This window comes from Colias eurytheme, chromosome 4, assembly GCF_061535395.1.
Source record: "Colias eurytheme isolate Ceu_HAF_F1 chromosome 4, ilColEury1 Martin Lab GWU primary, whole genome shotgun sequence".
Lineage (NCBI taxonomy): Eukaryota > Metazoa > Arthropoda > Insecta > Lepidoptera > Pieridae > Colias > Colias eurytheme.
This window is the reverse complement of record NC_142983.1, coordinates 5,799,890-5,826,107: the sequence shown is the minus strand read 5'-3', so window position 1 is coordinate 5,826,107 and position 26,218 is coordinate 5,799,890. Positions and strand designations below refer to the sequence as shown.

At 42.5% G+C, this 26,218-nt stretch overlaps 1 protein-coding gene and 1 non-coding gene across 10 annotated transcripts in view; both read right to left on the bottom strand.

Moving 5' to 3' along the window:
* Nucleotides 1-26,218, bottom strand: part of Ufd4 (ubiquitin fusion-degradation 4-like) — a 46,895-nt gene that overhangs the window by 7,918 nt on the left and 12,759 nt on the right. For 3 of the 9 annotated variants that reach the window (XM_090120558.1, XM_090120563.1, XM_090120559.1), the window contains 29 exons: nt 23,950-24,121; nt 23,324-23,551; nt 22,944-23,076; nt 22,710-22,840; nt 22,472-22,584; nt 21,497-21,626; nt 21,240-21,380; nt 20,837-21,029; nt 20,344-20,557; nt 19,955-20,254; nt 19,441-19,638; nt 18,792-19,039; nt 18,081-18,222; nt 17,716-17,854; nt 17,367-17,536; nt 16,540-16,674; nt 15,185-15,289; nt 14,861-14,976; nt 14,480-14,615; nt 14,088-14,213; nt 13,300-13,507; nt 6,414-6,666; nt 5,807-5,886; nt 5,109-5,301; nt 4,620-4,760; nt 3,559-3,682; nt 3,060-3,258; nt 2,364-2,488; nt 2,169-2,284 (listed from right to left, as the gene is read on the bottom strand). In XM_090120558.1, coding sequence (XP_089976684.1) covers nt 2,169-2,284; nt 2,364-2,488; nt 3,060-3,258; nt 3,559-3,682; nt 4,620-4,760; nt 5,109-5,301; nt 5,807-5,886; nt 6,414-6,666; nt 13,300-13,507; nt 14,088-14,213; nt 14,480-14,615; nt 14,861-14,976; nt 15,185-15,289; nt 16,540-16,674; nt 17,367-17,536; nt 17,716-17,854; nt 18,081-18,222; nt 18,792-19,039; nt 19,441-19,638; nt 19,955-20,254; nt 20,344-20,557; nt 20,837-21,029; nt 21,240-21,380; nt 21,497-21,626; nt 22,472-22,584; nt 22,710-22,840; nt 22,944-23,076; nt 23,324-23,551; nt 23,950-24,121 — 4,709 coding nt within the window. The remainder of the gene's footprint in view (nt 1-2,168; nt 2,285-2,363; nt 2,489-3,059; nt 3,259-3,558; nt 3,683-4,619; nt 4,761-5,108; nt 5,302-5,806; nt 5,887-6,413; nt 6,667-13,299; nt 13,508-14,087; nt 14,214-14,479; nt 14,616-14,860; nt 14,977-15,184; nt 15,290-16,539; nt 16,675-17,366; nt 17,537-17,715; nt 17,855-18,080; nt 18,223-18,791; nt 19,040-19,440; nt 19,639-19,954; nt 20,255-20,343; nt 20,558-20,836; nt 21,030-21,239; nt 21,381-21,496; nt 21,627-22,471; nt 22,585-22,709; nt 22,841-22,943; nt 23,077-23,323; nt 23,552-23,949; nt 24,122-26,218) is intronic. The other 6 variants (XM_090120561.1, XM_090120566.1, XM_090120560.1 and 3 more) reach the window with 5 other exon arrangements.
* LOC149908984 (U6 spliceosomal RNA) lies at nt 12,844-12,950 on the bottom strand. The gene has a single exon (XR_016456707.1). It is a non-coding gene; the product is annotated as a U6 spliceosomal RNA (small nuclear RNA).

Here is a 26,218-nt window from a genome sequence, read left to right as displayed (position 1 = left end):
ATTACAATATGTAGTAACTATTTGGTATAGGTTAGGCATTTCATTTCTTGATTTTCTTTAATAATTTGGTACGTAAGTTTTTTAGCTCAGTTTAGTAAGAAATTTTAATAACAATTCTTTTAATTATTTATGGTAGTACAACAGTACAGTATGGTTGTACGTATTTACTCAATAATTGTATGTTAAGTAGTAATTCAGCATGGGCGTAGCCACGGTGGGGCTGGGTGGGGCGCTTACCCTGGCTTTGATCTGGTAGGTACTAATTGTGAAAGGGAGTGGGCGTGGGCGTGGGATTGGGACTGAACGTGGCATATGGCGTGGGAGTGCGAGTGGGCGCGGGAGTGGGAGCATGAAAATAAAAATGATTTTTTATTGTTGCCCCACCCTGAGCCCATGGTCATAGGTCCCATAGTCACTATTCCACGCGAACGAAGTCGCGGGGACAGCTAGTAGACAAATATAATCAGAAAGCTTTGAACTCCTAAGCTCAACCATAAAAGATAGACATTTATGATGTCGGGAGATATTTTTTATATAATATGGAGAACATTTCTTTCATACTTGATTTCTGTGTAGCTTTAACCATTAAGATACACGCATTAAGAACGCACACGCGACGAAAGCTTAAAAATGGAGTTGCTGCTCTGCTCACGAATATGAAAAATAATTGTACCAAGTTTCGTTTAAATCCGTCGAGTAGTTTTTGTTTCTATAACGGTTATACAGACAGACAGACGGACAAACATTTTTGACGTCGATGTCGATCTCTAATCACCTCGTGATAGTTATTTAGGAAATATATTTCATGTGCAGAATTGACCTCTACAGATTTAATATAAGTAGGTATACATATATTTAGATTCCAATTTCCATGTAACGTTAAATTCGACTATATAATAACTAACAGACAACGCAGGTTACTCTCGTTTCCGTAAATTGAGGCGGCTACATATTCGGTCCTAATAACATGACTTTTTGTGAACGAAACGACAGCGCGGTTTAATTCGATGGCAACACCATCAGAAAAAAGGAAATATTTTTAACTTTGAAAAAATATTATGATTTACACTATTAATACTATTTTAACATTAACACAAAATATAAGACTGTGAGTGTGTAAAAATAAATCCAGCTAGTTTCACATCACAGTTATGTTTATAATTAGGTATACGACATGAAAATATATTAATTACCTACCAAGCAATAATCATACAGATAAATACTGAACAAAAGTATTAACAGTCAAAGTATATTTTTACTAACAACATGTAAATGATGAAGGAATAATAATTATCAACGAACTAACCTTTTTGTATTAGAGTCCCGCCTCGTGATCGAATTATTAAAACACGAAGATTTTTAAAAATGTAACCAATGAACACAATCAATATTAGATTAACTGCAGTAATGGTGTCTAGTTTGACTTAAAATAATATACATCTACCCTCACTTTTAAAAATGTAGTATATTCACATGAATTATATAAGCGCACCTTATAGGGAAGGGAAGATTTATTATGGGTTAAAGAGTTAAATAAATAAATAACATAATTATATTTAAATTATTAATTTTTAACATTGTGTTCAGTAGTGTTAACATGTAAATTGATTTGATTTTTACGAAATCTCATAGATGGCGCTGAATCAAATTTGTCTTTATAGTACTAAGATTCATTAAACAGTTTCTCTGCCCAAATTACGTAAATGACGTAGTTTTTATAGTGTAAAGCAAGATAATAGCATGGCTTACTCAAAAACAACATTTAAACATGAGTCTTTAGATTGTACGCTGTCGTAGTACACGGAATACGTAAGAAAAGTAAAGGTTCACAGCTCCTCCCCCGGAGGTGATAGCATGATAATATGTTTAAAAAAACCTCACACGACCTGTTAGTAATATTCATGCAAAATTTGAAGTCAATCTATGCAGTACTTTTCGAGATTAGCTCGGACAAACATACAGACAAACAGACAAACAGACAAACAGACAAACAGACAAACAGACAAAAATTCTAAAAACTATATTTTTGGCTTCTATATCGATTATAGATCATGGATTATGTATTCTTTTAAAAAAATATTCAATGTACAGTTTTGACTTTCCTACGATTTTATTATATGTATAGATTTGCAAATGATTTAAGAATATTGCTAAAACATATTATTTACCTATGTCTAATTGGATCAACTTCTAGCAAATGTTCAGTCGTTAGCTCCTCGCCGCACATGATTCTTAAGAAAGGCTCAGATAAAGGTAAATCGACTAGCCGCCCGTCTTGTAAAACCTGCAATTCAAAAATTATTGAATATTCGTACCAGACAAAAAAACATTATGATACTTCAAATTGAAATTTTAAGTTTTACCTTAGCTAAAAATACTCCAAGGAACCAGAAATATTTGCAAACTTTATCACAGATAGCAGAGTCTTGAGGGAGGGGCGCGGGGAACAAGCCGCCCGCGCGCGTCACGTAGAACCCGACAGGTTTTTCTGTTGATAAAAATATTGTTTCTTGAATACCGCATATTACTAATTTTTCACAATTAGAAGACACAAATAAGCCCTTCGTATTATGGCAATAAAATTTTGGGTAAGATAAATGTTGAATATCAAAGTTAGATTAGTCAACAAGGCCTAAAAAGGCAAAATAGCACATAATATCAGTGCACAGATTATACTATGTATGATTAGAGTATTTAGTAGTAGAACGCGTAGAACTTTTGGTCCTTCGAGCAGGATTGTTAGTTTTCTACGTACCGCCGGGCAAGGTGAGGTGGTGGGGCGCGGCTTCCGCGTCGTGTAGATGCGCGTCGTTGAGCCACATGTTCAGGTCAGCGCGCTGCAGCTCAGCCGCTACCAAGTCGTAGAACTTTTGGTCCTTCGAGCCAGATTGTAAGTTTGCTACGTACCGCCGGGCAAGGTGAGGTGATGGGGCGCGGCTTCCGCGTCGTGTAGATGCGCGTCGTTTAGTCATATGTTCAGGTCAGCGCGCTGCAGCTCAGCCGCTACCAAGTCGTAGAACTTTTGGTCCTTCGAGCCAGATTACTAGTTTGCTACGTACCGCCGGGCAATGTGAGGTGGTGGGGCGCGGCTTCCGCGTCGTGTAGGTGCGCGTCGTTGAGCCACATGTTCAGGTCAGCACGTTGCAGCTCAGCAGCCACAAGCGCGTAGAACTCGAGCGTTGGACCGAGCCCGGTGCCTTCTTCACCCGCAAACTCCACCTCTAATACCGATTTGCGTCCCGCGTGCACGCGCATCACCTGAACGAGTAGATACGTTAATAACGAATATATCTTATGATCTAGTCACATGCGCATACTCTTATAGATGTACATTGAATATGTGCAAAAACAACAATTGTCAAAAGACTCAATAATATTAAAGCTACAAGTTCTTCCTAATCAAATACTATAAAACACGACGTTAAAGCTGATTGAACATCGACACTGTGTCTGTAGAAGTATTAAAATCTGCACACCCTGCTACACAATCCTGCGTTTTTCTATGGAAAAATTTTAAATATTTCAAAATAAAAATTATGTAATAAATTTAGCAATTACCTGCATGGCAGATCGCAGTAGATTAGGATTTCTAGGTATCCTAACTCGCTCATGCCTCAGTCTTCCCATACGGAACTCGGATGCCTCCAGTTCCGCCCGACGTGGAGACACTGTGTTACCCGCTCTGCAATACAAAATGCATTTTTATCCTTGCCATATTAGAGCAAGAGCCCGCTTCAGCCAGGCGCACAGTATTTCATAAAACCAGAAAGTTTGTCTGCGCACGCCACCAACACAGGTAAGAACGATGAGCGACTATGTAGTTTGGGTAGTGGTTACTTTGACAGGTAACAGGTAACAAAGGTGTAAAAAAAGCACCTCAAACACGTTTAAGCATAAAGCTCGGTTTTTTGATATTTTCTTTAGAATAATATTTAAAATGATGTCATCCATTGCCGGACACTTAGTATGGTTTTAACCCCCTGCCGGACACCCCAAAACTCAAAAAAATAATTGTACTTAAACTTACAATATAGTATAAAAGCTGAATTTTAGATATGTTACTTGGGGGACTATCAAAAGAATTTACCCCAGTAGCCGTAACCATCTCACTCAAACCTGCCTAAATATATTATTATATTGCCTCATGCTCGCACTTACCACCTTTCAATATGTAAAAACCGTGAAAACTGTCCGGCTACTGGGGTAAATTCTTTTGATAGTCACCCAAGTAACATATCTAAAATTCAGCTTTTATACTACTATATTGTAAGTTTAAGTACAATTATTTTTTTGAGTTTTGGGGTGTCCGGCAGGGGGTTAAAACCATACTAAGTGTCCGGCAATGGATGACATCATTTTAAATATTATTCTAAAGAAAATACCAAAAAACCGAGCTTTATGCTTTAACGTATTTGAGGTGCTTTTTTTTACACCTTTGTTACCTGTTACCTGTCAAAGTAACCACTACCCAAACTACATAGTCGCTCATCGTTCTTACCTGTGTTGGTGACGTGCGCAGACAAACTTTCTGGTTTTATGAAATACTGTGCGCCTGGCTGAAGCGGGCTCTTGGACTATATGTAAAATAAACAAAACAACTCAGTAAATTAAATGCATACCTTTGCCTGTCTAGTGCACGATCCCGTTGTGCTTGAAGCCATACTATCGTTCTAGATGTTCCAAAGGCGGTACACGCAAAGAACATTTGTCTCGTCTCTAGCGGGAATAAGAACGGACACCAGTCGTTTAGCTGTTGGCACCTAATAAAATACATAAAATTATTGGAACACCGATTATTTCATAAATTACAGGAAAAAGTGTACTACAGTTTACTAAGCAATAGAAAGAATAATCACGATATTACAATAACCCTAGTAAAGATATATTTTCCACTTCAGACGTATTTATATTAATTCATAAATTTGAATAATACATAATTTTGAACAAAAATAAATAAAAATAATTTTCTATGATCTACAGAAACAAACCTAGACTTTATTCCAAAACATAATCTATCATAGTTGTATAATCTTTAAAACCTCCCAGTTGGATTTCATAAAAGAACAACAATTCTAATTTCTAACACCCACTCGGATTAGAGTATTTACCATCTGGGCGTAGCGGCGGCAGCGAGCGTGAGCGGCTCCTGCAGCTGGTGGTGCAGCTTGGTGGTGAGCTTGGTGGAGAGCAGCGCGTCGGGCGGCAGCGCGGGCACGGCGCCGCGCAGCCGCCGCAGCACGCGCACGCAGCACGTCACCATGCTCGCCCACCCGCCCTCCGCGCCCGCCACGCCGCGCTCCGCTACAACACATTGATAATCTTAGATGAATCGATCCGAAATGATTTAGGATATCGAGATCTAGCGACACAAAAATTGATGTAATGAAATTTAAATTGAGAGTATAAGAAAAACGTGTGGCACTCGGGGACTGCCGCAGTAAAGCTATTGCATGTTATGCCTTCAAGCCACACCTCCACGCCCGTCGGAGTGGAGAGCGTGAGGTTTTTCGTTACGCAAAACGCTCAAGGCCCAAGATAGAAGCTATGCAATAGCTTAATAAGTACCTCGACATTATATAGCTATTAAATTACAGATAATTTAATCGAAATCACATAAAGCTAAACATTTTTTACATTTTCTTGAAAGTTATTTTTATGCCCATGTTGATATTATAAAATGAAGTCATACTCAAAATGTTGTTGTTGTTGAAGTAATTGTTTCATCAACGTTAAATATTTTTAATAATATAACAGGACGCAAAATATTTTAATAAAACTTTATAAATAAGTAAATTACGTTACTTACCAGGATCCCCAGGTTCATCTTCTTCACTATCGCTTGAGACTGCAAACGCATCTCCGCCTTCTATCTCCTTGTATGTTAACCTACATGAACAAATAGAATTATGAAATCATTGTATCTTTTCAATGTCTACAACAATATTTACTTACCCCCTGAATTATATAAACATATCCTGGCAGCGTATATACATTTTCTACGCAGAAGATTAGTGTATTTTGGGGAATAATAAAATTATCATAATATTATGAATTTAAGCAATACTGAAGTTCGACATTTTTAAGTATTATCAGTCAGATATTATTGCCTCGTAGGTGACGTCACATATTTATGCTTCGAGAGGTTATCACAATTATTTGCTATACATTTTCATCACATAATTTTGATGCCACTTTATTATGCTGTCTACTAATGTCAGAAATTTTTGCTGTATACGGGCAGACAGATATTATTGAACTCGTTCTTATGACAGATATTTTTGCTAATCTGCAAATGGTAATATATTTATGCTTCTGACTGTACTACAAAGACTGAACATAGAGCTTGACCAACGTGTATTTAAAATTTAAAGGAGCAAACAATAATATAATAGCATAATTAATCCACTACTTACGTATACGTCGTATCTCTGTGCGAATCATGCGAAGGTAGTTTAGCATTTAGAGCCAACACGGCGCGGTATAACGTCCACGATGGCTTATCCAAAGGTAAGGATACTCCGCCCGAGTTCAATACGAGCTTCAGAGAAGGCAAACGCGTTGTGTTAGTAGTGCTAGTATTGTCTGTTAGAGTCGCGTCGCTACCGCTCGCTGTGGGCTCCGCCGCTTCTTCCACGTCGGAATCATCGTTTAACGGGATATCGAGATCTAGGGACACAAAAATTAATGGAATGAAATTTAAATAAAATTATGATTCTATGCAAACTTATGCTGCTTATAAGAAAAAAACATTATCATCAGCTTTTTTTTTTTTTTTTTTTATAGTGGGGAAATCTTCGAAAGATACCCACGGCCCCCGGGGATGGAGCCAAGGGTTATGTCGGATTCTTACCGACTAAAACCCCACTGTGTTCCGTCGAGCCGCGCAGTTAGCCGGGGCCGCGGGTACTCTTAGAAATCGTCCACGACCCTGGCAGCGGACGCCCGGTTACGGGCCCACCTCCGTTACCACCTACGGCTGCGCGCGTGCGCGCCTCCTCCTTCCTCTGCGAGGCGGCATGAGCGGAACACGTCTCATGTCACCTCACTGCCCCGGACGATGGAGCATGTCCCCGGTCCATCGTCCAGAGCCCTTCGCTAGGGAGGCAGGTCGCGATCGCTAGCGACCGCGACTCGGCGTCGGCGCCTAAAGGGTCGCCGGCGCCGCATCGGGTCCGCGAGAGGGTTCCCCTCACGAACCCGCTCCGCCTCCTCTTTTCGCACCATCACCTCCTCACAGAAGGCGACCACCGCACGCCAGGACCTGGAGCCTCCAACCATGGCGCGAACCAAGGACGGGAGCGAGAGATCCGGCCCCACAGCAGCGACCAGTCGCTGTCTAGCCACGGACCACGCAGGACACACACTCAGCGTGTGGTCCGCTGTATCCTCCTCGCTTGGGCACCAATGGCAGGCCATGGTTGGCTCCCGGATCGCGACTCGACACAGGTATCGTCCGAAACACCCGTGTCCAGACAGTACCTGTGTCAAGCGGAACGTGAGAGCCCCATGTCGTCTGCTGCACCATTCTAAAAGGACCGGCCGGATGGCCTCCACCGTCCTTACACCTGCAGTTGGGTTCTCGAGACGCCGCACCCATTCCTCCATCAGACGCTCGCGAGCCGAAGCCCTCCAGCGCGAGACTTCTTCGGGGTTTGGTTCCAGCCCCGAAGACCTGGACCCAGCAATTCGTCGGTACACGTCCGCGAGTACAGCAGCGTCAAGTTCCCAAGGGGGGGTTCCGGCTAGTACGCAGGCTGCTTCAAAAGAGACAGTCCGATATGCCCGCGATATTCTTAGCGCCATGACCCGTTGCGGACGACGCAGAAGGGGTCTAGTCCGGGCGCTAAGAGAATCAGCCCAGATGGGCGCTCCGTACAGGGCCATTGAGCGGATGGCACCGGTGTAAAGCCGGCGACAGCTATCTCCAGGCCCCCGAAGATTGGGTAGCAAGCTTCCCAGTGCCCCGGCCGCTCCGGTGAGCCGGGGGGCGAGGCGACGGAAGTGCTCCGCAAAAGACCAACGACCGTCTAAGAAAATTCCCAGATAGCGCATTGTCTGACTGATCTCTATGGACACGCCCCCCACCTGTACACAGGAACCAGCCCCTGGTGCCCTACGGGGGCCATGGAAGCACAGCGCCTCCGTCTTTTCCAAGGCCACTTTCAGACCTAGCCGGCGGATACGATTCACAACTAGATCAACGCCAGCTGTCGCCAATTGGGCTGCCTCACTTAGACAGTTTCCACGAGCAGTCACCAACGTGTCGTCGGCGTAACATAACACACCGACCCCTGGGAGATGCTCACCACGCAGAACCCAGTCATAGCCGATGTTCCACAGGAGCGGTCCTAGCACCGAACCCTGTGGAACACCGCACGACATAGGCCTCTGCCTCCATCCATCCCGAGAGAGGTACGATACGGACCTATCTGACAAGTATGATTGTATCATCCGTAGTAAATATGTGGGCACGCGATGGTAGCGGAGTGCCTCCAGAATGCACGTCCAGGGCAAGGTATTAAAAGCATTGGCGATATCCAAAGATACCGCCAAAAGTACTCCGCCTCTGGAGACCACATCCACTGCAACGGTCTTCAAACATAAGATTGCGTCTAGGGTAGATCGCTTCCGCCGAAAGCCATACTGGCAGTTGCTGAGGTTCGGCCCGACTCTTTCAAGATGGTCAACGAGGCGCGCCGCCAGAATACGCTCAAGGAGCTTTCCCACCTCATCTAGTAACACCACCGGCCTATAAGCCGACGGCGAATCCCCTGGGCGGCCTGGCTTTTTGATCAATACCAAGTTACCAGATTTCCATCTTCCAGGAAACTGGGCTTGTTGTACGCACGCTGAAAACAGGCGCTCGACTCTAGAGCCAAGAGCCGGTAGCGCAAGTGCCCAAGCTCGACTAGGTATACCATCAGGACCAGGCGAAACCTTCTTTCTCTTAAGCCTGTCTGCAGCCGATTCCAGCTCTTCTCTCGTGACCGAAGGAACAACGGCGTCATCTGACTCTTCCTGTGGCGCAACATTCCTCGACGCCATCGATGGCGGAGGATGTCTCTCCCGGTCCGGAAACAACGACGCCACTACTCGGTCCAGAAATTGGGGCTCAAGTGACTGGGTCAGGGGCGGGGCACGTGGGCGGATCTTTTGCCTCACCCATTGATACGGCCGGCCCCAGGCGTCCCGATCCAGGTCACTTATCATCTCCTCCCAAGCTTCCGCCTTAGATCGGCTAATGGCCTCCTGTAGAGCAACAACGCAGCTCCTGTAGGTAGCATACAACTGCGCTTCCTCTGCGTCAGTGTGTCTCCTCCTTCGACACCTGGAGTACGCCCGCCTCGCAGCTACGCAGAAAGAGCGCAACTGGGAAATTTCGGCGGACCACCAGTAAACTTGCCGCTTGGGTGGTATCCTTCCAACACGGGGCATGGCCGCGTCGCAAACTTGCGTCATGGCATCAGCGAGCCACGCCGCCTCCACCTCAACAGCCACAGTTCCCTCCGGCACAGGAAGCCAGGACTGCACGATAGCGGCTTCAACCAGCAGCTCCTTATCTAGGCGGCTCAACGCCCAGCGCGGTCGCCGTCCCTCACTTGGAGTCACTCGACCGGGAATCTCCCGTGAGGCGACGCCGAAACGGATATACCTGTGGTCCGACAACGTTTCAACGTCCTCCAGAACTCTCCAGTCTCGCACACGGTGGGCAAGAGACGGGCTCGCAAACGTCAGATCAACGATGGAGCCGCCCCTCTGCCGCACGCATGTGAGTACAGACCCTTGATTAAGGAGGGACAATCCGGAAGAAGCCGCCCAATCCTCGAGCACCACACCACGCGCATCGGTCATGGGAGATCCCCACGCTACGGATTTGGCGTTAAAGTCTCCGGCCAATAGCACTGGTTGGGGATGTGCGAGATCAAGCACCTGTTTCACCTCGTCTAGGAATTGCTCAAACTCAGAGAGGCGGCGGTTGGGTGAAAAATATACTCCCACAACAATGCCAGAACCAAACGAAGCCGCCACACAGCCACTTCGCCTCACTATCCTCTCGAGCTCCACTCCACCCCGCGCCATCAGCATGACTACGCCGTCTAGATCTCCTGCACAGTTGCTCCGTGAGGGCACAGTGTACGGCTCTGAAATCACTGCCATATCAATAGCCCACTCTGCCATGCTCTGGTACAGGAGATCCTGCGCCCTGGCACAGTGGTTGAGGTTCACCTGGATCATTTGAAGTGAAGACATTATTATGTCTCCATAGCCGCTGCCTCAACAGTCGGCGCCTCAGTGGGTGCCGGAGCAGCGAGTGAGGGGGCCTCCGAGCCATCACTCGCCTGCTTTCCTTTCTTAGCCTTAGTTTTACAGGCTTTGCTCCCAAGCCGGTGATCCGCCGGACGGTTTGCCTCCGCACAAAGAACACAACGTGCGGCCGTGGCAGTGCACTGGCCAGCTTTGTGTCCGATATCCCCACAACGATAGCAGATAGTGCTGCGGTCCACTGTAGAAGAGCATAGGGCCTTGACATGCCCCACTTCCAGACATCTGAAGCAGCGCAGGGGCTTCGGATCATTCAAACGCACCATGGCCGAGGTCCATCCAACTTGAATGCGGCCCGCTTTTGAAAGCTTTTTTGCAGCTGCCACCGGGCAGCTGATCCAGGCCGTAACAATGCCCCTAGGTCCAGATCGTAAGCCTGTGCACTTAACTTGCTCTGCGGAGCATTCCCCGACCCGACACACGGCCTCTGCAACCTCGTCCGCTGAAGTTGAGTCGTCGAGCCCAGTAATACGCAGCTCTTCGCTCTTCACTGGCCTGGACACCTTAACCACTTCGCTGTCTAATACCTCCCTCAGTTTGACCGCCAGCACATCGGCCTGCTCCGAGCTAGCGGCGCCGGGAACCTCTAAAATGCGAGCACCAGTGGCGGATCGCTTAAAGCGAACCGCACTTATGCCGATTTCAGCTAGGTCAATTTTGGCTTTGGCCTCCTTCAGCACCGAGGCAAAGCTAATACCGCGGTCCTCAGCACCCGGCTGGATTGCAATCACCACCGCCGACGTAGAGGGAACCCGGAGCTTCCTAACCTTCCGGGTTTGCTGGCCGTTTCGCTTCTTTTTTTTCCTATTGCGCTTCCCTACAACGGTCCAACCCTCTTCAGACCGTTGCTGTGAGGTGGTAACATCGGAAGGCGCATTTGCACCCGCTTCTTTATCTCTACGATTTTTCTTTTTTCCACCCTTTTTCTTTGACCCACCCTGCGAGGGTAGTGCACCCGTAGTTGACTGGTTTTCGGCTGCTCTAGGCACAGGCTCGGTCCTTACAGGAGCTGTTCTGCTTTTCGAAGCGGGTATTCTGGCTGCAGGAAGTGGAGGGAAGCTCTCAGCCAGTGCAGGGCCTTTTTCCCGCTCTAGTGCTCTTCGGTCCGCTGCTAGCGGAGGTCGGAGACGCTTTTCCGGGAGCAGCCGGTCGCTGATATCTTCTAGCCTGGCGCTCACCATTTCACCAACCTGGCGCATTATTTCTTTTATCAGGTCGGCGTTTCCTCCACTGGGACCTGCGGTTTGGGCCGCTTTTAGCTCGGCTACTTCTTTGCGCAGGCCGTCCAACTCTGTCTGCAACCGGTCGTTCGCAGCTTGAAGGCGGCGGGTTTCTTCTGTCATTGTGCGCTCCTGCAAAAGTCCGGCCGCCTCGCGGATCACATCTGAGGCCTCCTTAAGATCCCGCACGAAGACACCTTTCAAATTGCGGGATTTCGTCCGGACCTCGTTTATAGATGCCAGCCCGGCTTCAATGCGACGGCCTAGAGCAGCCGCCGTTTCTGTGCCATTTAGTGGGGCAAAAACACCAGGAGCTGGTGGTGGAGGGAGGGGAGTAGAGGTCCGCGCCTCTTCCGACCGGGGCGGGACATTTGACCGCTCCAAGTCACTCCTGTCGCTTTCTAACTCCCTCCGCTGGGCCCGCAAATATGCCTGCCTCGTAACACTCGCCTGTGTTGAGGTGGCTGGGCGCCCTTTACCCCTTTTCGCGCGATGCGCTCTACGCACTCCTTCTTCATCCGTAGAAAAGGCCGAGCAGCTTGCGTCAGGAGACCGCCTTCGCTTCGCCCAAAGTCGGTCTTCCTCGTATGAAACAGAACGCAGCGTGGCCACGCTGTTCATTGAGCCTGCGCTTGCCAACCCACGGTCCGAAATGATCGAGCCGTCTAGCCCAGCTCCACCGAGGGCACCTCTGTCAGAGGAGGAACCCCCTCTGACCGGCACCCTGCTGCCTCTTCTATTACTCTTTTTGCCGCGCGCTCTAGCAGCACGCGTTTCTGTACCTCTTGGTTCATCACCATAAATAAAATCAGTATCCGTTATCACGCCAAGGTCGTCGGGTCCAGTAGTATTTGGCAGTGAGGAGGCCTGGGAACCCACCTCCTCAGTGTCGGAATCTCTATGCAAGTTTTTGCCCCCCCCAGAATACGTGGGGCAGCCTGAGTTGGACTCAGGGAGGGATTCTCCACCCTTGGTGGTACCCTCCTGGGGTAGTTTATTTTGAAAACTTGCCTCCATCATCACCTCCTCCTCCTCCAGTTTGCAGCACGCCTGCCGGGTTAAACCCGCCAGCCGCTACCCAGGGCTGGGCCCTTTCGGCTCAGTGGCCTCATCGGCCCCAACCCCAGTACTAGGTGATGCTGCGCACATACCATCACCTAGGAGTATTATTTAGCAGCCCTCCGGCCACCTGGTTTTGGTCCGCGCCGGCTGAACAGCCGGTACCCCCCATATCTGGGGGGCCTGCCCCTATCCGCCACCTGGGGACGCGCCCGATGGGAGACCAGAAACTCCACACGGGAAAAATGTGGAACGCTTCACGATTTTGCGTGTCATCCTTGCGCAGGGGCCATGCTAATCTTCTCTGTATCGTTCCAATTTTAGTATATGTACTGCCGAAGCGAGTACATCAGCTGTTGTAACTTCAAAATGGGCACTCCATGAACAATTAAATAGCCAAATACCATTTGAAAAGACTTTTTTCTATTAAAAAATGTGTGCGTGTACTAGTGTACTCACGTAAGAAGTGAAACTTCTTTATGACCTTATTTTTAAAAAAATAATTTACTATATGGTTGCGTAACGGAAAAATGTCACGCGTAACGAAAAAATGTTACACTAAATTTTTTTCCAACCTCGATAAAGAAGTTTCACTTCAAAAATCACTATAATTTAAGAAATCTGAATGAGGTAGCAGGTACTAGGTAGGGTTAAAGATCAAAGATATCACACGACCAACGATAACGTAAACACATACCGACAGTCTGGTTGAGGTTGGTGCGTCCGGGGCGCGGGTCGAAGGCCGGTATGAGCGCGGAGAACTGCCGCTTGAGCACGAAGTCGTCGTCCCACGGCTTGCGGGCCCCCGCGCCCCCCGCGCCCCCCCGCCACGCGCCGCGCGCCGCCACCGCCTCCAGCGCCTCCTCCTCCATCAGCGACAGTAGGTTGCGCGACACCTGCGCCCACTATAAGTGTTACACAATGTGACGCACGTTAAGCCTTGTATGCACTTGAGCATACTCAGGCGAATAAGCGGCTCATTTGGCCGAGCCGCTCGAGTGGAGACGCCTGAACACGCGCGGCCCGAGCATGCTCAGGCATGCCCGGCCAAATGAGCCGCTCATTCGCCTGAGCATACTCAAGTGGATACAAGGCTTTAGCTACTTTCGTTTAGTTACAAGATGGGCTTCGATGAAAATTATGAAAATTTCAAAATACTTACTACTTTCTGTATTAAAAACAAATGTCGACTGGCTATTTAATGGTCGCACTTTACATGAGTAATATAATGATCGAATAATAAACGAGACGATTGTATGGACACGAGGTGGTAGTCACCAGACACACAAATTGAAATGTAAGTTTGAACTAAAAATCTATTATGTTTGTTACAGTCCAGTCTAGACAAATTTATCGAAAATATGTATATCCATTTCGAATACTCATTTTTTATTTTTTTTATGATTATGTTAACATTTTTAGTATCAAATGCAAACCAAAATATTTCAAATACTTATATTTTTAAACGCCTTTATAAGTACTTACTACCTCATGATAAGTGGGTTCGTTTTCTTTGTCACTATCGAGCGCATCGTCGCCTTCATCATCGTCCTCCAGTTCTGTGAGCAGCGCGGGGGCACGACATGATTCCAGAAAGTCTTCCAGTGACACCTGATATAAAAATTTATTGTTTTAACCCCCGAATAAAAATATCATAATCTCCTAGAAGGTATTTTAAAAAATTATAAATCGAAAATTCAACTAGTATGTACAGAAATTTAATGTGAATGCTTTGTTAAGAATTCATATTCAATTCGCTCACTTTAACCCATTGACCATTAACACTAACAAAGGTTATATTCTTCTTAATAAACACCACACATTTACTGCAATCTCAATTAAAACATTAATTTAATTGCATAACACATGGTACTGACCTGTTCACTCTCACTTGACGTAGATGTGAGTGAGAGTGTCAATGCGTTCTGTGCGTTTGGCGCCAATGATGGGTAACTTTGCGCGGCCGACAGAAGTCCACCCGGGAAATTACTCGAAAGTGCCAGACGAACAAGGCTATAAAATAAAACAAAAACATATTTAATACAACAATAACATAGTGCAATATATATATCTACTACTCTTTTAAACAAAATATGAAACTTAAATCAACGGAAATATAAATTTCGGGAAATGGTCTAAGAAAGAATTGTCTCTGTAGCGCATATACCTGTAATGATTTAAATTATGTTTTGGCAATCGACACGTGGAGTGGCAAATTATATCAATCCAGTTAATAACAACACAAATAAATAACTTACCTAGGGAACAAGGAATTAGGGTGATTGCCGCGGTTGGAGCGTTGTTGGTTGGTACTGTTTCGTGAGCCACTCGTTATACGGCCCACACCTAACGACTCCAGAAGCCTTGCAGCACCCTAAATATTATATTTTATTTATAAATATCAAATAAACTGTAATATACACTTAAAAGAGTACTAAAATAATTCTGTTTAACCAGAGGTACCTATCTACTTTTTAAATCAATTCAAGGTAAAATTGTGGTTAATTCAATAGTTTAATGATTCCAATAAAACTTTACTAATTTCCACAACTAGGTCATCTAGTAATTTAATAGAAACATACCTGTTGTGTCAAATCAGGTTCGCTTGCGCTCATAGTGCCGCTGCCGGTTTGTCCATCATTCTTGTGCTCATTAAATTGTCCCTCACCGTTGTCGTTATCTTCACACTATAAAATTAAATAATGAAATCATTAATTGTTTGCCGAAATATGTACTCAAAAATATATTTAAATTTAACTCTTACTTCCACATTAAGATGAAATAATGATTTCATTAAAAAAGCAAAAATGGTACTACAATATGCGAGGTACTGAATATATTTTTTGAAGTGAAACATCTGTAGGCGCGTTGAGAGTAAAATTTTAAGGACGCGTTATGGCAATACCGTCACGTGATGGAGTAAGGCGACAGTTTTAGTATCGTTTAATCTCGCCAGAAGTTTCACTTCTGACGCATGCTCATGCATATACAATGATACACAATTACACAGATGAGTGCATACATGTTAGACATATATTATAATCTTTTGACACAAACTGCAACCATTTACATTCTACTACATGATAACATGTCATAAACTAATAAACTACTACTTATAACAAAAAATAATGACGTAATTTCTAATAATAAAAACCCAAATATGCTGCCTGCTAATGGATGCGCATGCAAATTACATGATAAGAATTCTGCTACTGTTTCTGCAATTAAGTCCGTCCCACAATTCGAATTACCGACATGTACACATGTAGAGCAACACGGTAATAAAAATCATGAATATAAACAATATTTTTTTAAATAAAATGCAGGAATTATATTCTAAGTAACCGATCATTTTTCCAGTTTCGTAAAAAATAGATATAGAGTAAACAATCCTGAAACCTTCTTCTGAGACAACAAAAAAATTCCGACATCAAGATGCAAATTTTAAACTACATATATCCATAAAATCTAGTATGTTGTTTGAGATTCTATAAAATTCCGGCAGTCAACCAGGTCGGAGCCGGGACAAGCATAGAATCTTATTCAATGTGATGTTACTAATGTTTATGGGTGGTGGAGATCACTTAATATCAGGTCCACCTGCCCCTTTGCTTGCTCTGACATAAAACAAAGAAAAAGTAATAACCCTAGACCACTTAGCGTGCCCCTAAAAACCTTGTTGTTAAACCTTGTTGACCGCCTCCTTGGTACAGTGGTTGACGCGTGAGCGTAACACCGAGGGGTCCTGGGTTCGATTCCCGGTGGAGACGAAGAAAAAAAAATGTCTTGTTCTGGTAGGACACAGAAGGCTGATCACCTACTTGTCCCTAAGAAAATCGATCAGTGAAACAGATGTATAATGCCCCTTACCCCACTAGGGGACATGGGACTTCACTTTTTTACTTAAAAACCTTGTTGCTCCACACGCCCAAGGTACCTGTATGTGCAGTCGGTTAGCGTTATTGCGCAGCGTGTGCAACAGCGAGGCGGGCAGGGCCAGCAGCTCGCCGGAGAGCAGCGCATTGGCACTGTTGCGCTGCGCCTCCCCCGAGCTGCGGCGCCGGCGCTCCTCCTTCGCAACGTTCACAAGTAAAGTACCACGCGCCTACGTTCACTTGCTATTGGCTCTTTTATTGACGTGACAACGTCTTATAATTCGATAGAGGCGGCACGCACGAAAAAACATGACTCATACGGCGTTACCTCGCTCTGAGGCGTTCCGTGTAGGCTTGTAGTGCAAGCGAGAGCGCGGAACGAGCGACAAAGAAGCACAATTATTGACCTTAAGTCTTTGTCACGTTCAACTATCGTCAGTAAACCGACTTTACAGACTTCCATTTTTTACGTGTTATGTGCGTGTGTGAACTTCGAAAAGTTAGTGTGTTTTCCGTGTATTGTAGTTAAAATTCAAATTGTCACAACACACTATACAAAACCATCCAACCGACCATTTGTTAAGAGTAGTTTAAAACTGTACATGATGTATGTATTTGCGCAAAGATACTTGTTTACGTAAAAATAAAGACGTTCTTTGTTTTATTCCATGAAATGTACTATCGTATTTTTTATTTATCTTCTACCACTACTTCACTGAGCGCCTGGCCTTAGCATCCTAATAATTCACCTATCAGTATTTATACTAATGTGATAATTAAATTAGTGACAATCGTTTACATTCAATAGCTGCTTATATTAGTAGCGTATTTGCAAATGAAATAATTAGTAACAAAAAAGCACCCCAAACGCTGCAGTACATGCACTTACCTCTTGACTATTAGATTCGGGCACAGGTTCTTTGGCTGGGTATGGTTTGGTTATATCTGTAATGCTTGTAGGCCCCATTTCCATGTTGGTAAATGACGTGTTGGCCAAATCTGCCATACAGTTATTTCCTTCAGCTCCAAGGGTCAATGATTCTACGATTGTTGCAAGATCTGTAAAAATAAAGGAGATATTGCATGACTTTTTGTGAGGAAACTACGTGAATTATCTAATATATCAATGGTATTCCTAACTTTATATTGAAATGAATTTAATGTTAAAACATAATCATCATTGTGCTCAAATAAATAATATAACAAAGCCTGTAGGAACTTCTTTTTTCAAATTTCACCTGTATTAATATGATGCGTAGAGTTGTTAATAGCGGAGAGGTCTGCAGTGTGCATGCGCGGCCGCGTCATGTTGCTGGCCATCTCCTCGCCAGAAATGTTATCCGCTGATGAAGCTTGTTCCGTTGATGCTACGGACACCTAACAGAAAAATGATAATGATTTATAATTAATAATGTTTTGTATTTTAATAAATACTTAACATGTAAGATGAAAGTAAGAAAGATAAATTTTATTTATAATTTGAATTGTTACCTCTTGATTAAACTGAATGTTAAGAATTAAGATTTTTTAAGATGTTTTAGATGTTTATATCATGTCTGATTTAGGATGAATAAAATTATATCAAATAATCAAATAATTTTACCTGATTGTCGTTGGTAGCATCCGGCAGGCTTGGTGTGGAATGGCTCTTACGTGAACGTTGCGACTCGAAAACTCCAATTAGTTTCAAGTCGAATTTTCCCTCAGCACCCATGCGATAGGAATTGCGACCTCCATGATCCCATCTAACATAAAAAAAATTCAGTTAAAAATAACATAATACTTAATAGCATTATAAACCTAAAATCAAACCTAAACCCAAATTAATAAAAATAAAAAATTATAGTTTGGTACGGTAGAAAATTACGAAGAATTACGTACGTAACAATTATGCGCGTTTTCTCACGACATAAATCATGGCGTACAAGCGTGACGCATTATTTTAAGTTCTTCGTAGTATGCAACCGTACTTTAGTAATATGTAATGATTCACAAGTGCTTCTAGAAGAAATCTTATTGAATAAATAAATGTTTGAGTATAGTATGATGTACAAGTTGTAATTAAACTACACCCTAGTAAAAACCCCGCGCGCCCGCGCACACGGTTCGAGGGTTGCGCGTGAATAAATGAATTTCAATCAATTCACATAACATTAACTCAACCGGTGATACGTTAGTGGCTAGTGCGTCGAGCGTACAGCGAGTGTGAACGGTCGAGTGTTTTTCTATACATTTATCAGTTCTGGCGTTACGGGACCGATAATACGCGACGCATATTCCGTTAGATATGAACCGACCCCTAAACAGGACTTACTTAACATCCACCCATCCGTTGTGCAGGTCCGACGTAATCGTGCCCATAGCGGGTTGGTGCGCGCCATCCTGGTCGCGCCACTTCCAGTCTGGTCCGCGCACGACCCGCGCGCCCGCACACACGGCCCGCGGGTTGCGGCTGACCCGCCGCGTGCGCCCGCCCGCCGCGCCGCCGCTGCCGGCCGGCACGCCCGCCGCTGGTGTGGGGCCGCCCACTTGACGGGGAGCCGCGTCTACTACGCTTACCACCTGATACAAACGTTATGTTACTATAGAAATTACTCAAATTAGTGAAATTCGATATTTAATATTTATTAATTTTTCAAACTCTTTGAGCTTATTTTTCAATAATTGGTTAATTCTTATTTGTTGAATATTAAACAAAAAGGCTTGAGATATTTAACGTGTTGCGTTTTAAATTGTTGTGTTGTGTTTAACTAAATATTGGCCCTTAAGAATAATAAAAAACTCCAAGGCGACGATAAATACTTCAAAATTCATTTTTACCACCATTTTAAATTTCGATTTTTAACAACCATTAATTGCTACTTATGTATGAGAAGTTATATTTAATGCTCCTGTTAAATGTATAAGATATTTTTTGATTTATCTTGTTAACAATAATAGAAAAAAAAAACTAGTGAACTTACCTTGCCATATATCTCAAAGCCAGACAGCGACAAGTAATGGCTCTGGCCGGACGCGTTCTTGCCGTTCTGCTGCACGCGCAGGTAGCGGTAGGGCGAGTCTGCGCGCACGCGCCACGTGGCCGTGCTGCCCGGCTCCTGGAGCGCCTGCTCGTCCGTGTGGGACACTAGCGTGCTCCACGTGACGCCGTCCGTCGACATCTGTGATATTATTTTGTATTTTATATGCAGGTAAAATTAAAACAGAACGATAGAATCTTTTATATATATTGTATACATTTTAAAACCACATATATGTTTATTAATAGAACATTAATTATACTACTACCCAAATAAAATTCCCTTAAATAAGTTTTAGGTTTGAACTCCTCCTAACAACTAAATTACTTTTTTTAATGCATTTGAAAATCCTCCATTACTTATTAGTGCTAAAAGACATTTTTATTTAAAAAAACCTAGTCCTATAACAGAAATTCATGAATATCTAAAACTCAAAAAAAATATCCAAACAACTAACCTGGAACAGCCAATTCCTAAGAGCCGATCGTCCATACCCGCGTGCGTGACGCAACGTATACGCAGAGGGAACAATGTTAAGCCCCAAGTCAATAGCAATGAAGGCGCGTCTATCGTCATTCGTATGCACGTTCAACGGCTCGGGAGATCGTGATAGAACATCTTCAGCACGACCGTACGGCAACTGTCTGCCATCTGAAGACCAAACACTGACAAGACCATGTGCTCCTGGATTCACCCATTCGCATGTGCCTGCGTTGGTTCCGATGAAATAAATCACACCATTTTCATCGAAATCATGCTGAAAAAATAATATGAAATGTATCGTTTCTTTTCGTCACTTATAAACATGTTATAACAAAATCAAACTTTATAAACAACACAACTTACATCATACGAGAATGTCATAGGAGCTTCTGCTTTAATCTTTTGAACAAAATTGTATGTAGGCCGCTCCATATCATACCACTGGCGTGCCACAGACTTGGCAAGGAATTTTTCCAATTGGCGAATTGTAGTTAATGCTTCCACTCTTAGATTACGACTGGTGCTACCAGTTGAGGAATCTTCAGAAGTTTCATCGCTTGCGCGTTCAACTCGTAAACTGCAATCAGATTATAAAAATTAGAATATTTTTAAATATACATGCTTGCATTGAAAGTTTGAATAAAAAATGTGTTACCATTTTTCACAAGCATCTTTTTCATGGATTAATATTATTTCCAAGAAGATAATTTCGATCATGACACTTGCAGTTTTTTTAATGCGGGTACCTTGATCTGTCTATTTATGTGTACTTAACACATAAATAGACAGATCAAGGTACCCGCAATGTTACAGAGACATGGCTGCGTCCGTATCACGCAATAAAAACCAAATGTACCGTATTCTCTTAGTGAGATGATGCAGCGCCGCTGGATGAGTGGGCGGTGCATCAGGAGCTGGTGCAAGTACTGGAAGACGTTCCACACTCTCCAGCACAGCCACAAGCCTAGAGGCCACTGTTGCACCCGTGTCGCCTTCCATGAGCCACTCGCGGATGATGCGCTCTCGCTCTAACAACTGGCCAGGGGCATCTGTTGGAAAAAGATGACATGACATATAAAAAAGGGGTGATGATACATTCTAGAAAACGAAACTTGGTTGAAATAGGTCGCCAAGGATTTTGGCAAATGATTTTCTGTTTTTGCTTTTAAAATAAATTTCGGCACATGGTCTATGTAACAGTAACAGAGTAATTTTATATTTGATTTGGTTTTATTCTAATTAAAGCAGCATTAACTTACCATTTGGCTGAGGTGAAAGCACTTGAAACAGTGCAGGCGCCAATCCGGATGATTGTAGTTCATAGGCCGATAATAATTCTTTTCCACACAACAGCTCATTGAGTTGATTTAAAGTGTCTCTCAGCTCTTTCTTCCAGTCATCTTATAGAACAGATAAGTCAATTAATTAAATAATATCTAAGGAATCAATACACAATTATCAATATACATTTCTTTATTTGTCGTATTTGACGGTATTTTTAGAAATTGTTACATACCAGTAGCTTCAGCAGAGACTCGGTGTAAAACCGCCAATAACGCACGAAGTCTTGCCACAGGCGGACGTGGTTGGCGACAAGCAGCGCTTGCCAAGTGACGCGAGTATAAAGCTCGAGCTCGTTCACCCACCTAATACATAAAGTTTTAATAAAATGGCATTTTTTCATGAATCCGAAAAAAGACTTGCTTCACTTTTTTTAATAAATCCAACATACAAAACAATCACTACATAGTATAAAACAAAGTCGCTTTCCCTGTCCCTATGTCCCTATGTCCCTTTGTACGCTTAAATCTTTGAAACTACGCAACGGATTTTGATGCGGTTTTTTTTTTATAGATAGAGTGATTCAAGAGGAAGGTTTATATGTATAATAAGATCCATTAAGTAGTGGAGAAGTACTGTTATTTTTGAGGTTTCTAATGTGATGTCGTAAAAAATTACATTTATTCCGCTTACATTGCAAACGCAGGCTGAACCCTACGAGTTTTATCAAAATAATGTACTAAGTATTATACACATTGAAAAGGTCTACAGAAAAGTCCGCGATGGTATATGTCTATCTCTTATGGATAACCCACAATAACTTTTTTTTGTCATTTACTTTTTACGACAAATAATGGCTAATTTTCGAAGCGATTTTAACCAATACAGCATTAATCCTTAACCAATTAAATACCATGGATACATTGTTCATTTAATATAGATCTATATGGCCCTTTACACCGTATGATTTAAGTGAATATTTTCGAAGATATTACAGATTTAAAAATTGCAGGACGTAGCGTTTGCGGCCGCCCGGCTATGTATTTTATACCCGTGCGATGCCGGAGGCCGGAGCGGGCCGCTATATTTTTATACCTATACAACGTTCACAATTTTTCTGTAGTGTATTTAGTATCAGCATTGCACCCGTGCGAAGCCGGGGCGGGTCGCTAGTGTGTATATAAATATGTATTTGTATTTTTTTAATTACCTGTGCTTTTTGCGCTTCAGTTTTGGCAGACAACCGACTTCGGCCTTGTGTTACATTTCCATTACTAGTGGTTGTTGGGCGACGATCTGCCCAGCCGCTCGCTAAGTCCGGACCTAAAAATATTATCAAAATAAATTTAAATGCATACTTTTTTAAACGTAAAACCCTAACAAATAAGTCTGTTACCTAAATTAAATCGTATCATCATCTAATTACATACATTTTAATAAAAACATACCCAAAAATGTTTCAGCTGTAAATGAGTGTTTGGTTCCTCTGTTTGACTCAAATATAAAACCAGGTAGGTCTTCACGGAGTATAGTTGTTTGCTGTTGGCCATCCGTATTGTGAATGTGAAGTTCTTTCTCCCTAAAAATTGACAATTGTTTTATTACGAGATATATTTTTTGGATGGTTAAGCATTAATTTTTACAACCACATGTAGTCAGGATAGAATCTTTTGATTACTTACTTTTTACACGACAAAACCCAGTTTCCAAGTATTAACTTTGTACTGCTTGGCTTTGAAAGGATAGGCTGGGGCACGGAATTTTTCACAGACGCTCTCGCCCTCTGAAGTTTATCAATGAATTCACCACGATTTTCTACAAGGAAATAGAGAATAAATTATCAGCGCCACCAATCGTGTCAATAAAATTGAAATGATGATGAAAGAGCCTATATAAGCAAATTGTTTAATTTTTGTGTCCATCTATCTTTCCAAAGCGCCCTCAATTATTTTCATGACGAAAGCAGCGCTCCACGTGTGCAACACTTTACACTTAACGCCCCGTACAGTCGAACACAACTGCTGTATGATCAAACGCCATACTAACCCGGTACCGCACTTACCAGTATTATCCGTCTGGTGCTCAGGACTGCCACTCGAGTACATAGTGGCGAGCTTCCCGTCGAGCAAGAAGCGGAACCAGCCATTCGAGCCGGTGCTGAGCTCGAGCGCGGCCGCGTCGCTCCACACGTACAGCGCGTCTCGGCCACGGCATAGTGACCACTCGCCCCAAGAATATGCGGTACCACTGGCTAGGGATAATGCGTCTTCGCCGCGAGACTCGCCCGCCGCTAGAGGTATTTAAATGGTTATATACAAATCAAGATAATGTAGGAGCCACTGAGTTAAAATTGATTTCTACACAATCAAATGTTAAAAATCAAAATAATGTCAATGTTGTTATAAGATCATGAAAAATTTAACTCCGTTAATGTGTATATCTATACTTCTATTGATGAAATTTGGCACAGATAATCTTTAGACCCTGTGAAAGAACATAGGCTACCTTTTATTGCGAAATATGTACCACGGGCGAAGCCGGGGCGGACCGCTAGTTTTAGAAATAAATGGACAATTTAGTCTATCTACTTATTGCTGAAGTCAAATCTATCTTCTTCTTTTCTTTGCAAAACAGTGACCACTTCTTTAAAAAAATATTTTTGAGTATAAAAGGCACATTAGGTTATACCTGCACCGATCACAGAAGCAGTTTCAACAACAGGTGCTGGGTGGGAAGCGGCCAAAGCCTCCACTTTACTGAAAACGCCGAGTCGCGCAAACTGCTCCAAATAGATATCTGTTGCTTTCACCATCAGCTCTTCGGCAATGCCCAACACAGTTAAATGGCCGTCGTCATCATCCTGTTAAAATAAATTATAAAATTTAATTCTAAGGCCAAAAGGCTTAATTCAGTAACTGATTTTGAAATATATATATCAATTATACAAATTAGAATAACAAAACCCTACATGACCATATGCAAATGCTACAATTTAAGGACAAAGAGATTTTTGTTGTTCCACAAACATGTTTCAATAACAAAAAATGTATGTCTAAGGGCCGATTTTTCAATGCTTGGATAAAACTTATTCGTCGAATAATGTATAAAACTACCATTGTAAAAACGTATTCTAATTGCCCGTATTTGACAGTTTATGTGAAATTTTAATATTATCGTGTAATACTTTATTGGATGGATAAGTTTTATCCAAGCATTGAAAAATCGGCCCTAAATGAGTATAAAATTTAGTTTAAATCATGCTTTCTTCGTGGAGAATCATGGAAACTGTACCACTTTACTTAACATGTTATTTATCATCATCTTAACATTGAAAACTAATAGAAGGTAACTAAAATCTAAATGGATTTAAGGTTAAAGAAAAACAAACATCCACTCGATGCAGATAAAATCCGATGGTGTGATGCTTTACACATTTTTTTTATTTTTTAAATTAGTTTAATGAAATATGAAAATGACGGGAAAGTATGTTTCACTAAAATTACATTTTTTCGGGGGTAGATTGTCAAAAAGAGCACACGTTTTTGTTAAGACTCAAAAGTTTAAATTAAGTATTTACTTTGATTTTAATGTTAAAAGTTGTATTATGCTGATTTAAAAGTTTGTACATACCAGTATAAATATCCTTTATAATATCACATCACTTTTTGAAAACTTTATTACGCAAATTCTGAAGCACACAATATGGATGACATTAAACAATCAGTTGCGCAGATGTCTCAAATGTTTAAGGACAGAATGGAAGATTTCCAACGCCAATTAGATATGTCCTCACAAAATCCAGGAAACCCTAATGCTAATATTTCATCCGAGTTTTACATGTTCCGCGGTCTTGTTATGTCATCTCTCCATTGTATACAATCTCAAGTTGACATGCTCTCTAAACTTTATGACAAACAAGAAATGAGAAGCAGGCGCAAAATTCTTCTTGTTCATGGTGTTCCTGAGACGCAAAAGGAGAATACTGCCAATGTTGTGACTAAGGCACTCGCTGAGCACGGAGACATTGGGGACATCTCTGAAGTTTTAAATGAATGTCACAGAATTGGTCGCACAGTCAACAACAAACCCAGGCCTGTTCTAATGAAGTTTAAGGTCCTTGGAGAGAGGAACCGGATCTGGTTTTCTAAAAGTAACCTTAAGGGGTCTGGCATAACCATCTCTGAGTTTTTGACAAAACCCAGACATGATACATTCATGGCAGCCCGTCAACGGTTTGGAATTGCTAACTGCTGGACCAGGGATGGAATCATTTTCATTACTAGTCAAGGAAAGCGGCATAAAATCTCTTCTCAAACGGAACTTGAAGCAATCCCTGGTCCCGTATCTGATTCTGCTCCTGCAGGACCTGCTCGTGGTGCACAGACGGATAATGCGAAGGATTCCACGGCCCCAAATCTTCGTGCACGCCGAGTCCAAAGAAAGTAATCTTGTTTATTCTCCTTATATTTTCATTTTGTAACATTATTAGTATCAAACATAATTTGTTAATATTTGATAACAATTTGTTAAATAGTTGCTTGTCAGTAATATTTATTTAGTCACTTATATAAGTACTTGTCACTTGTAATAATATAACTTATTATATTATTCTCTTTTATATCTTCTATTTTACTATATATATTGCTTTTATTTTAATGCTGGTAGTTAAATATTAATTTCACCATCACCCTACATAGAATATTTTTGTTTACATTTACCACTGACAAGTGACAAGCATTACTTCTTTCTTCCAACTGTCATTCTAATTTACTGTCATAGATACAAGTCTTTTTGCACAATGTTAAAAATATATTTCTTTCAGATGCTGGTCTGTACAAACTAACATTATTTTAAATTTAGTATTTAGTATATTTAATTATAAGCCCTATAAAATATGTATTTAGTCTATTTTAAATATATACATATAATTACTTACATTTTTATTCAAAAATATTTA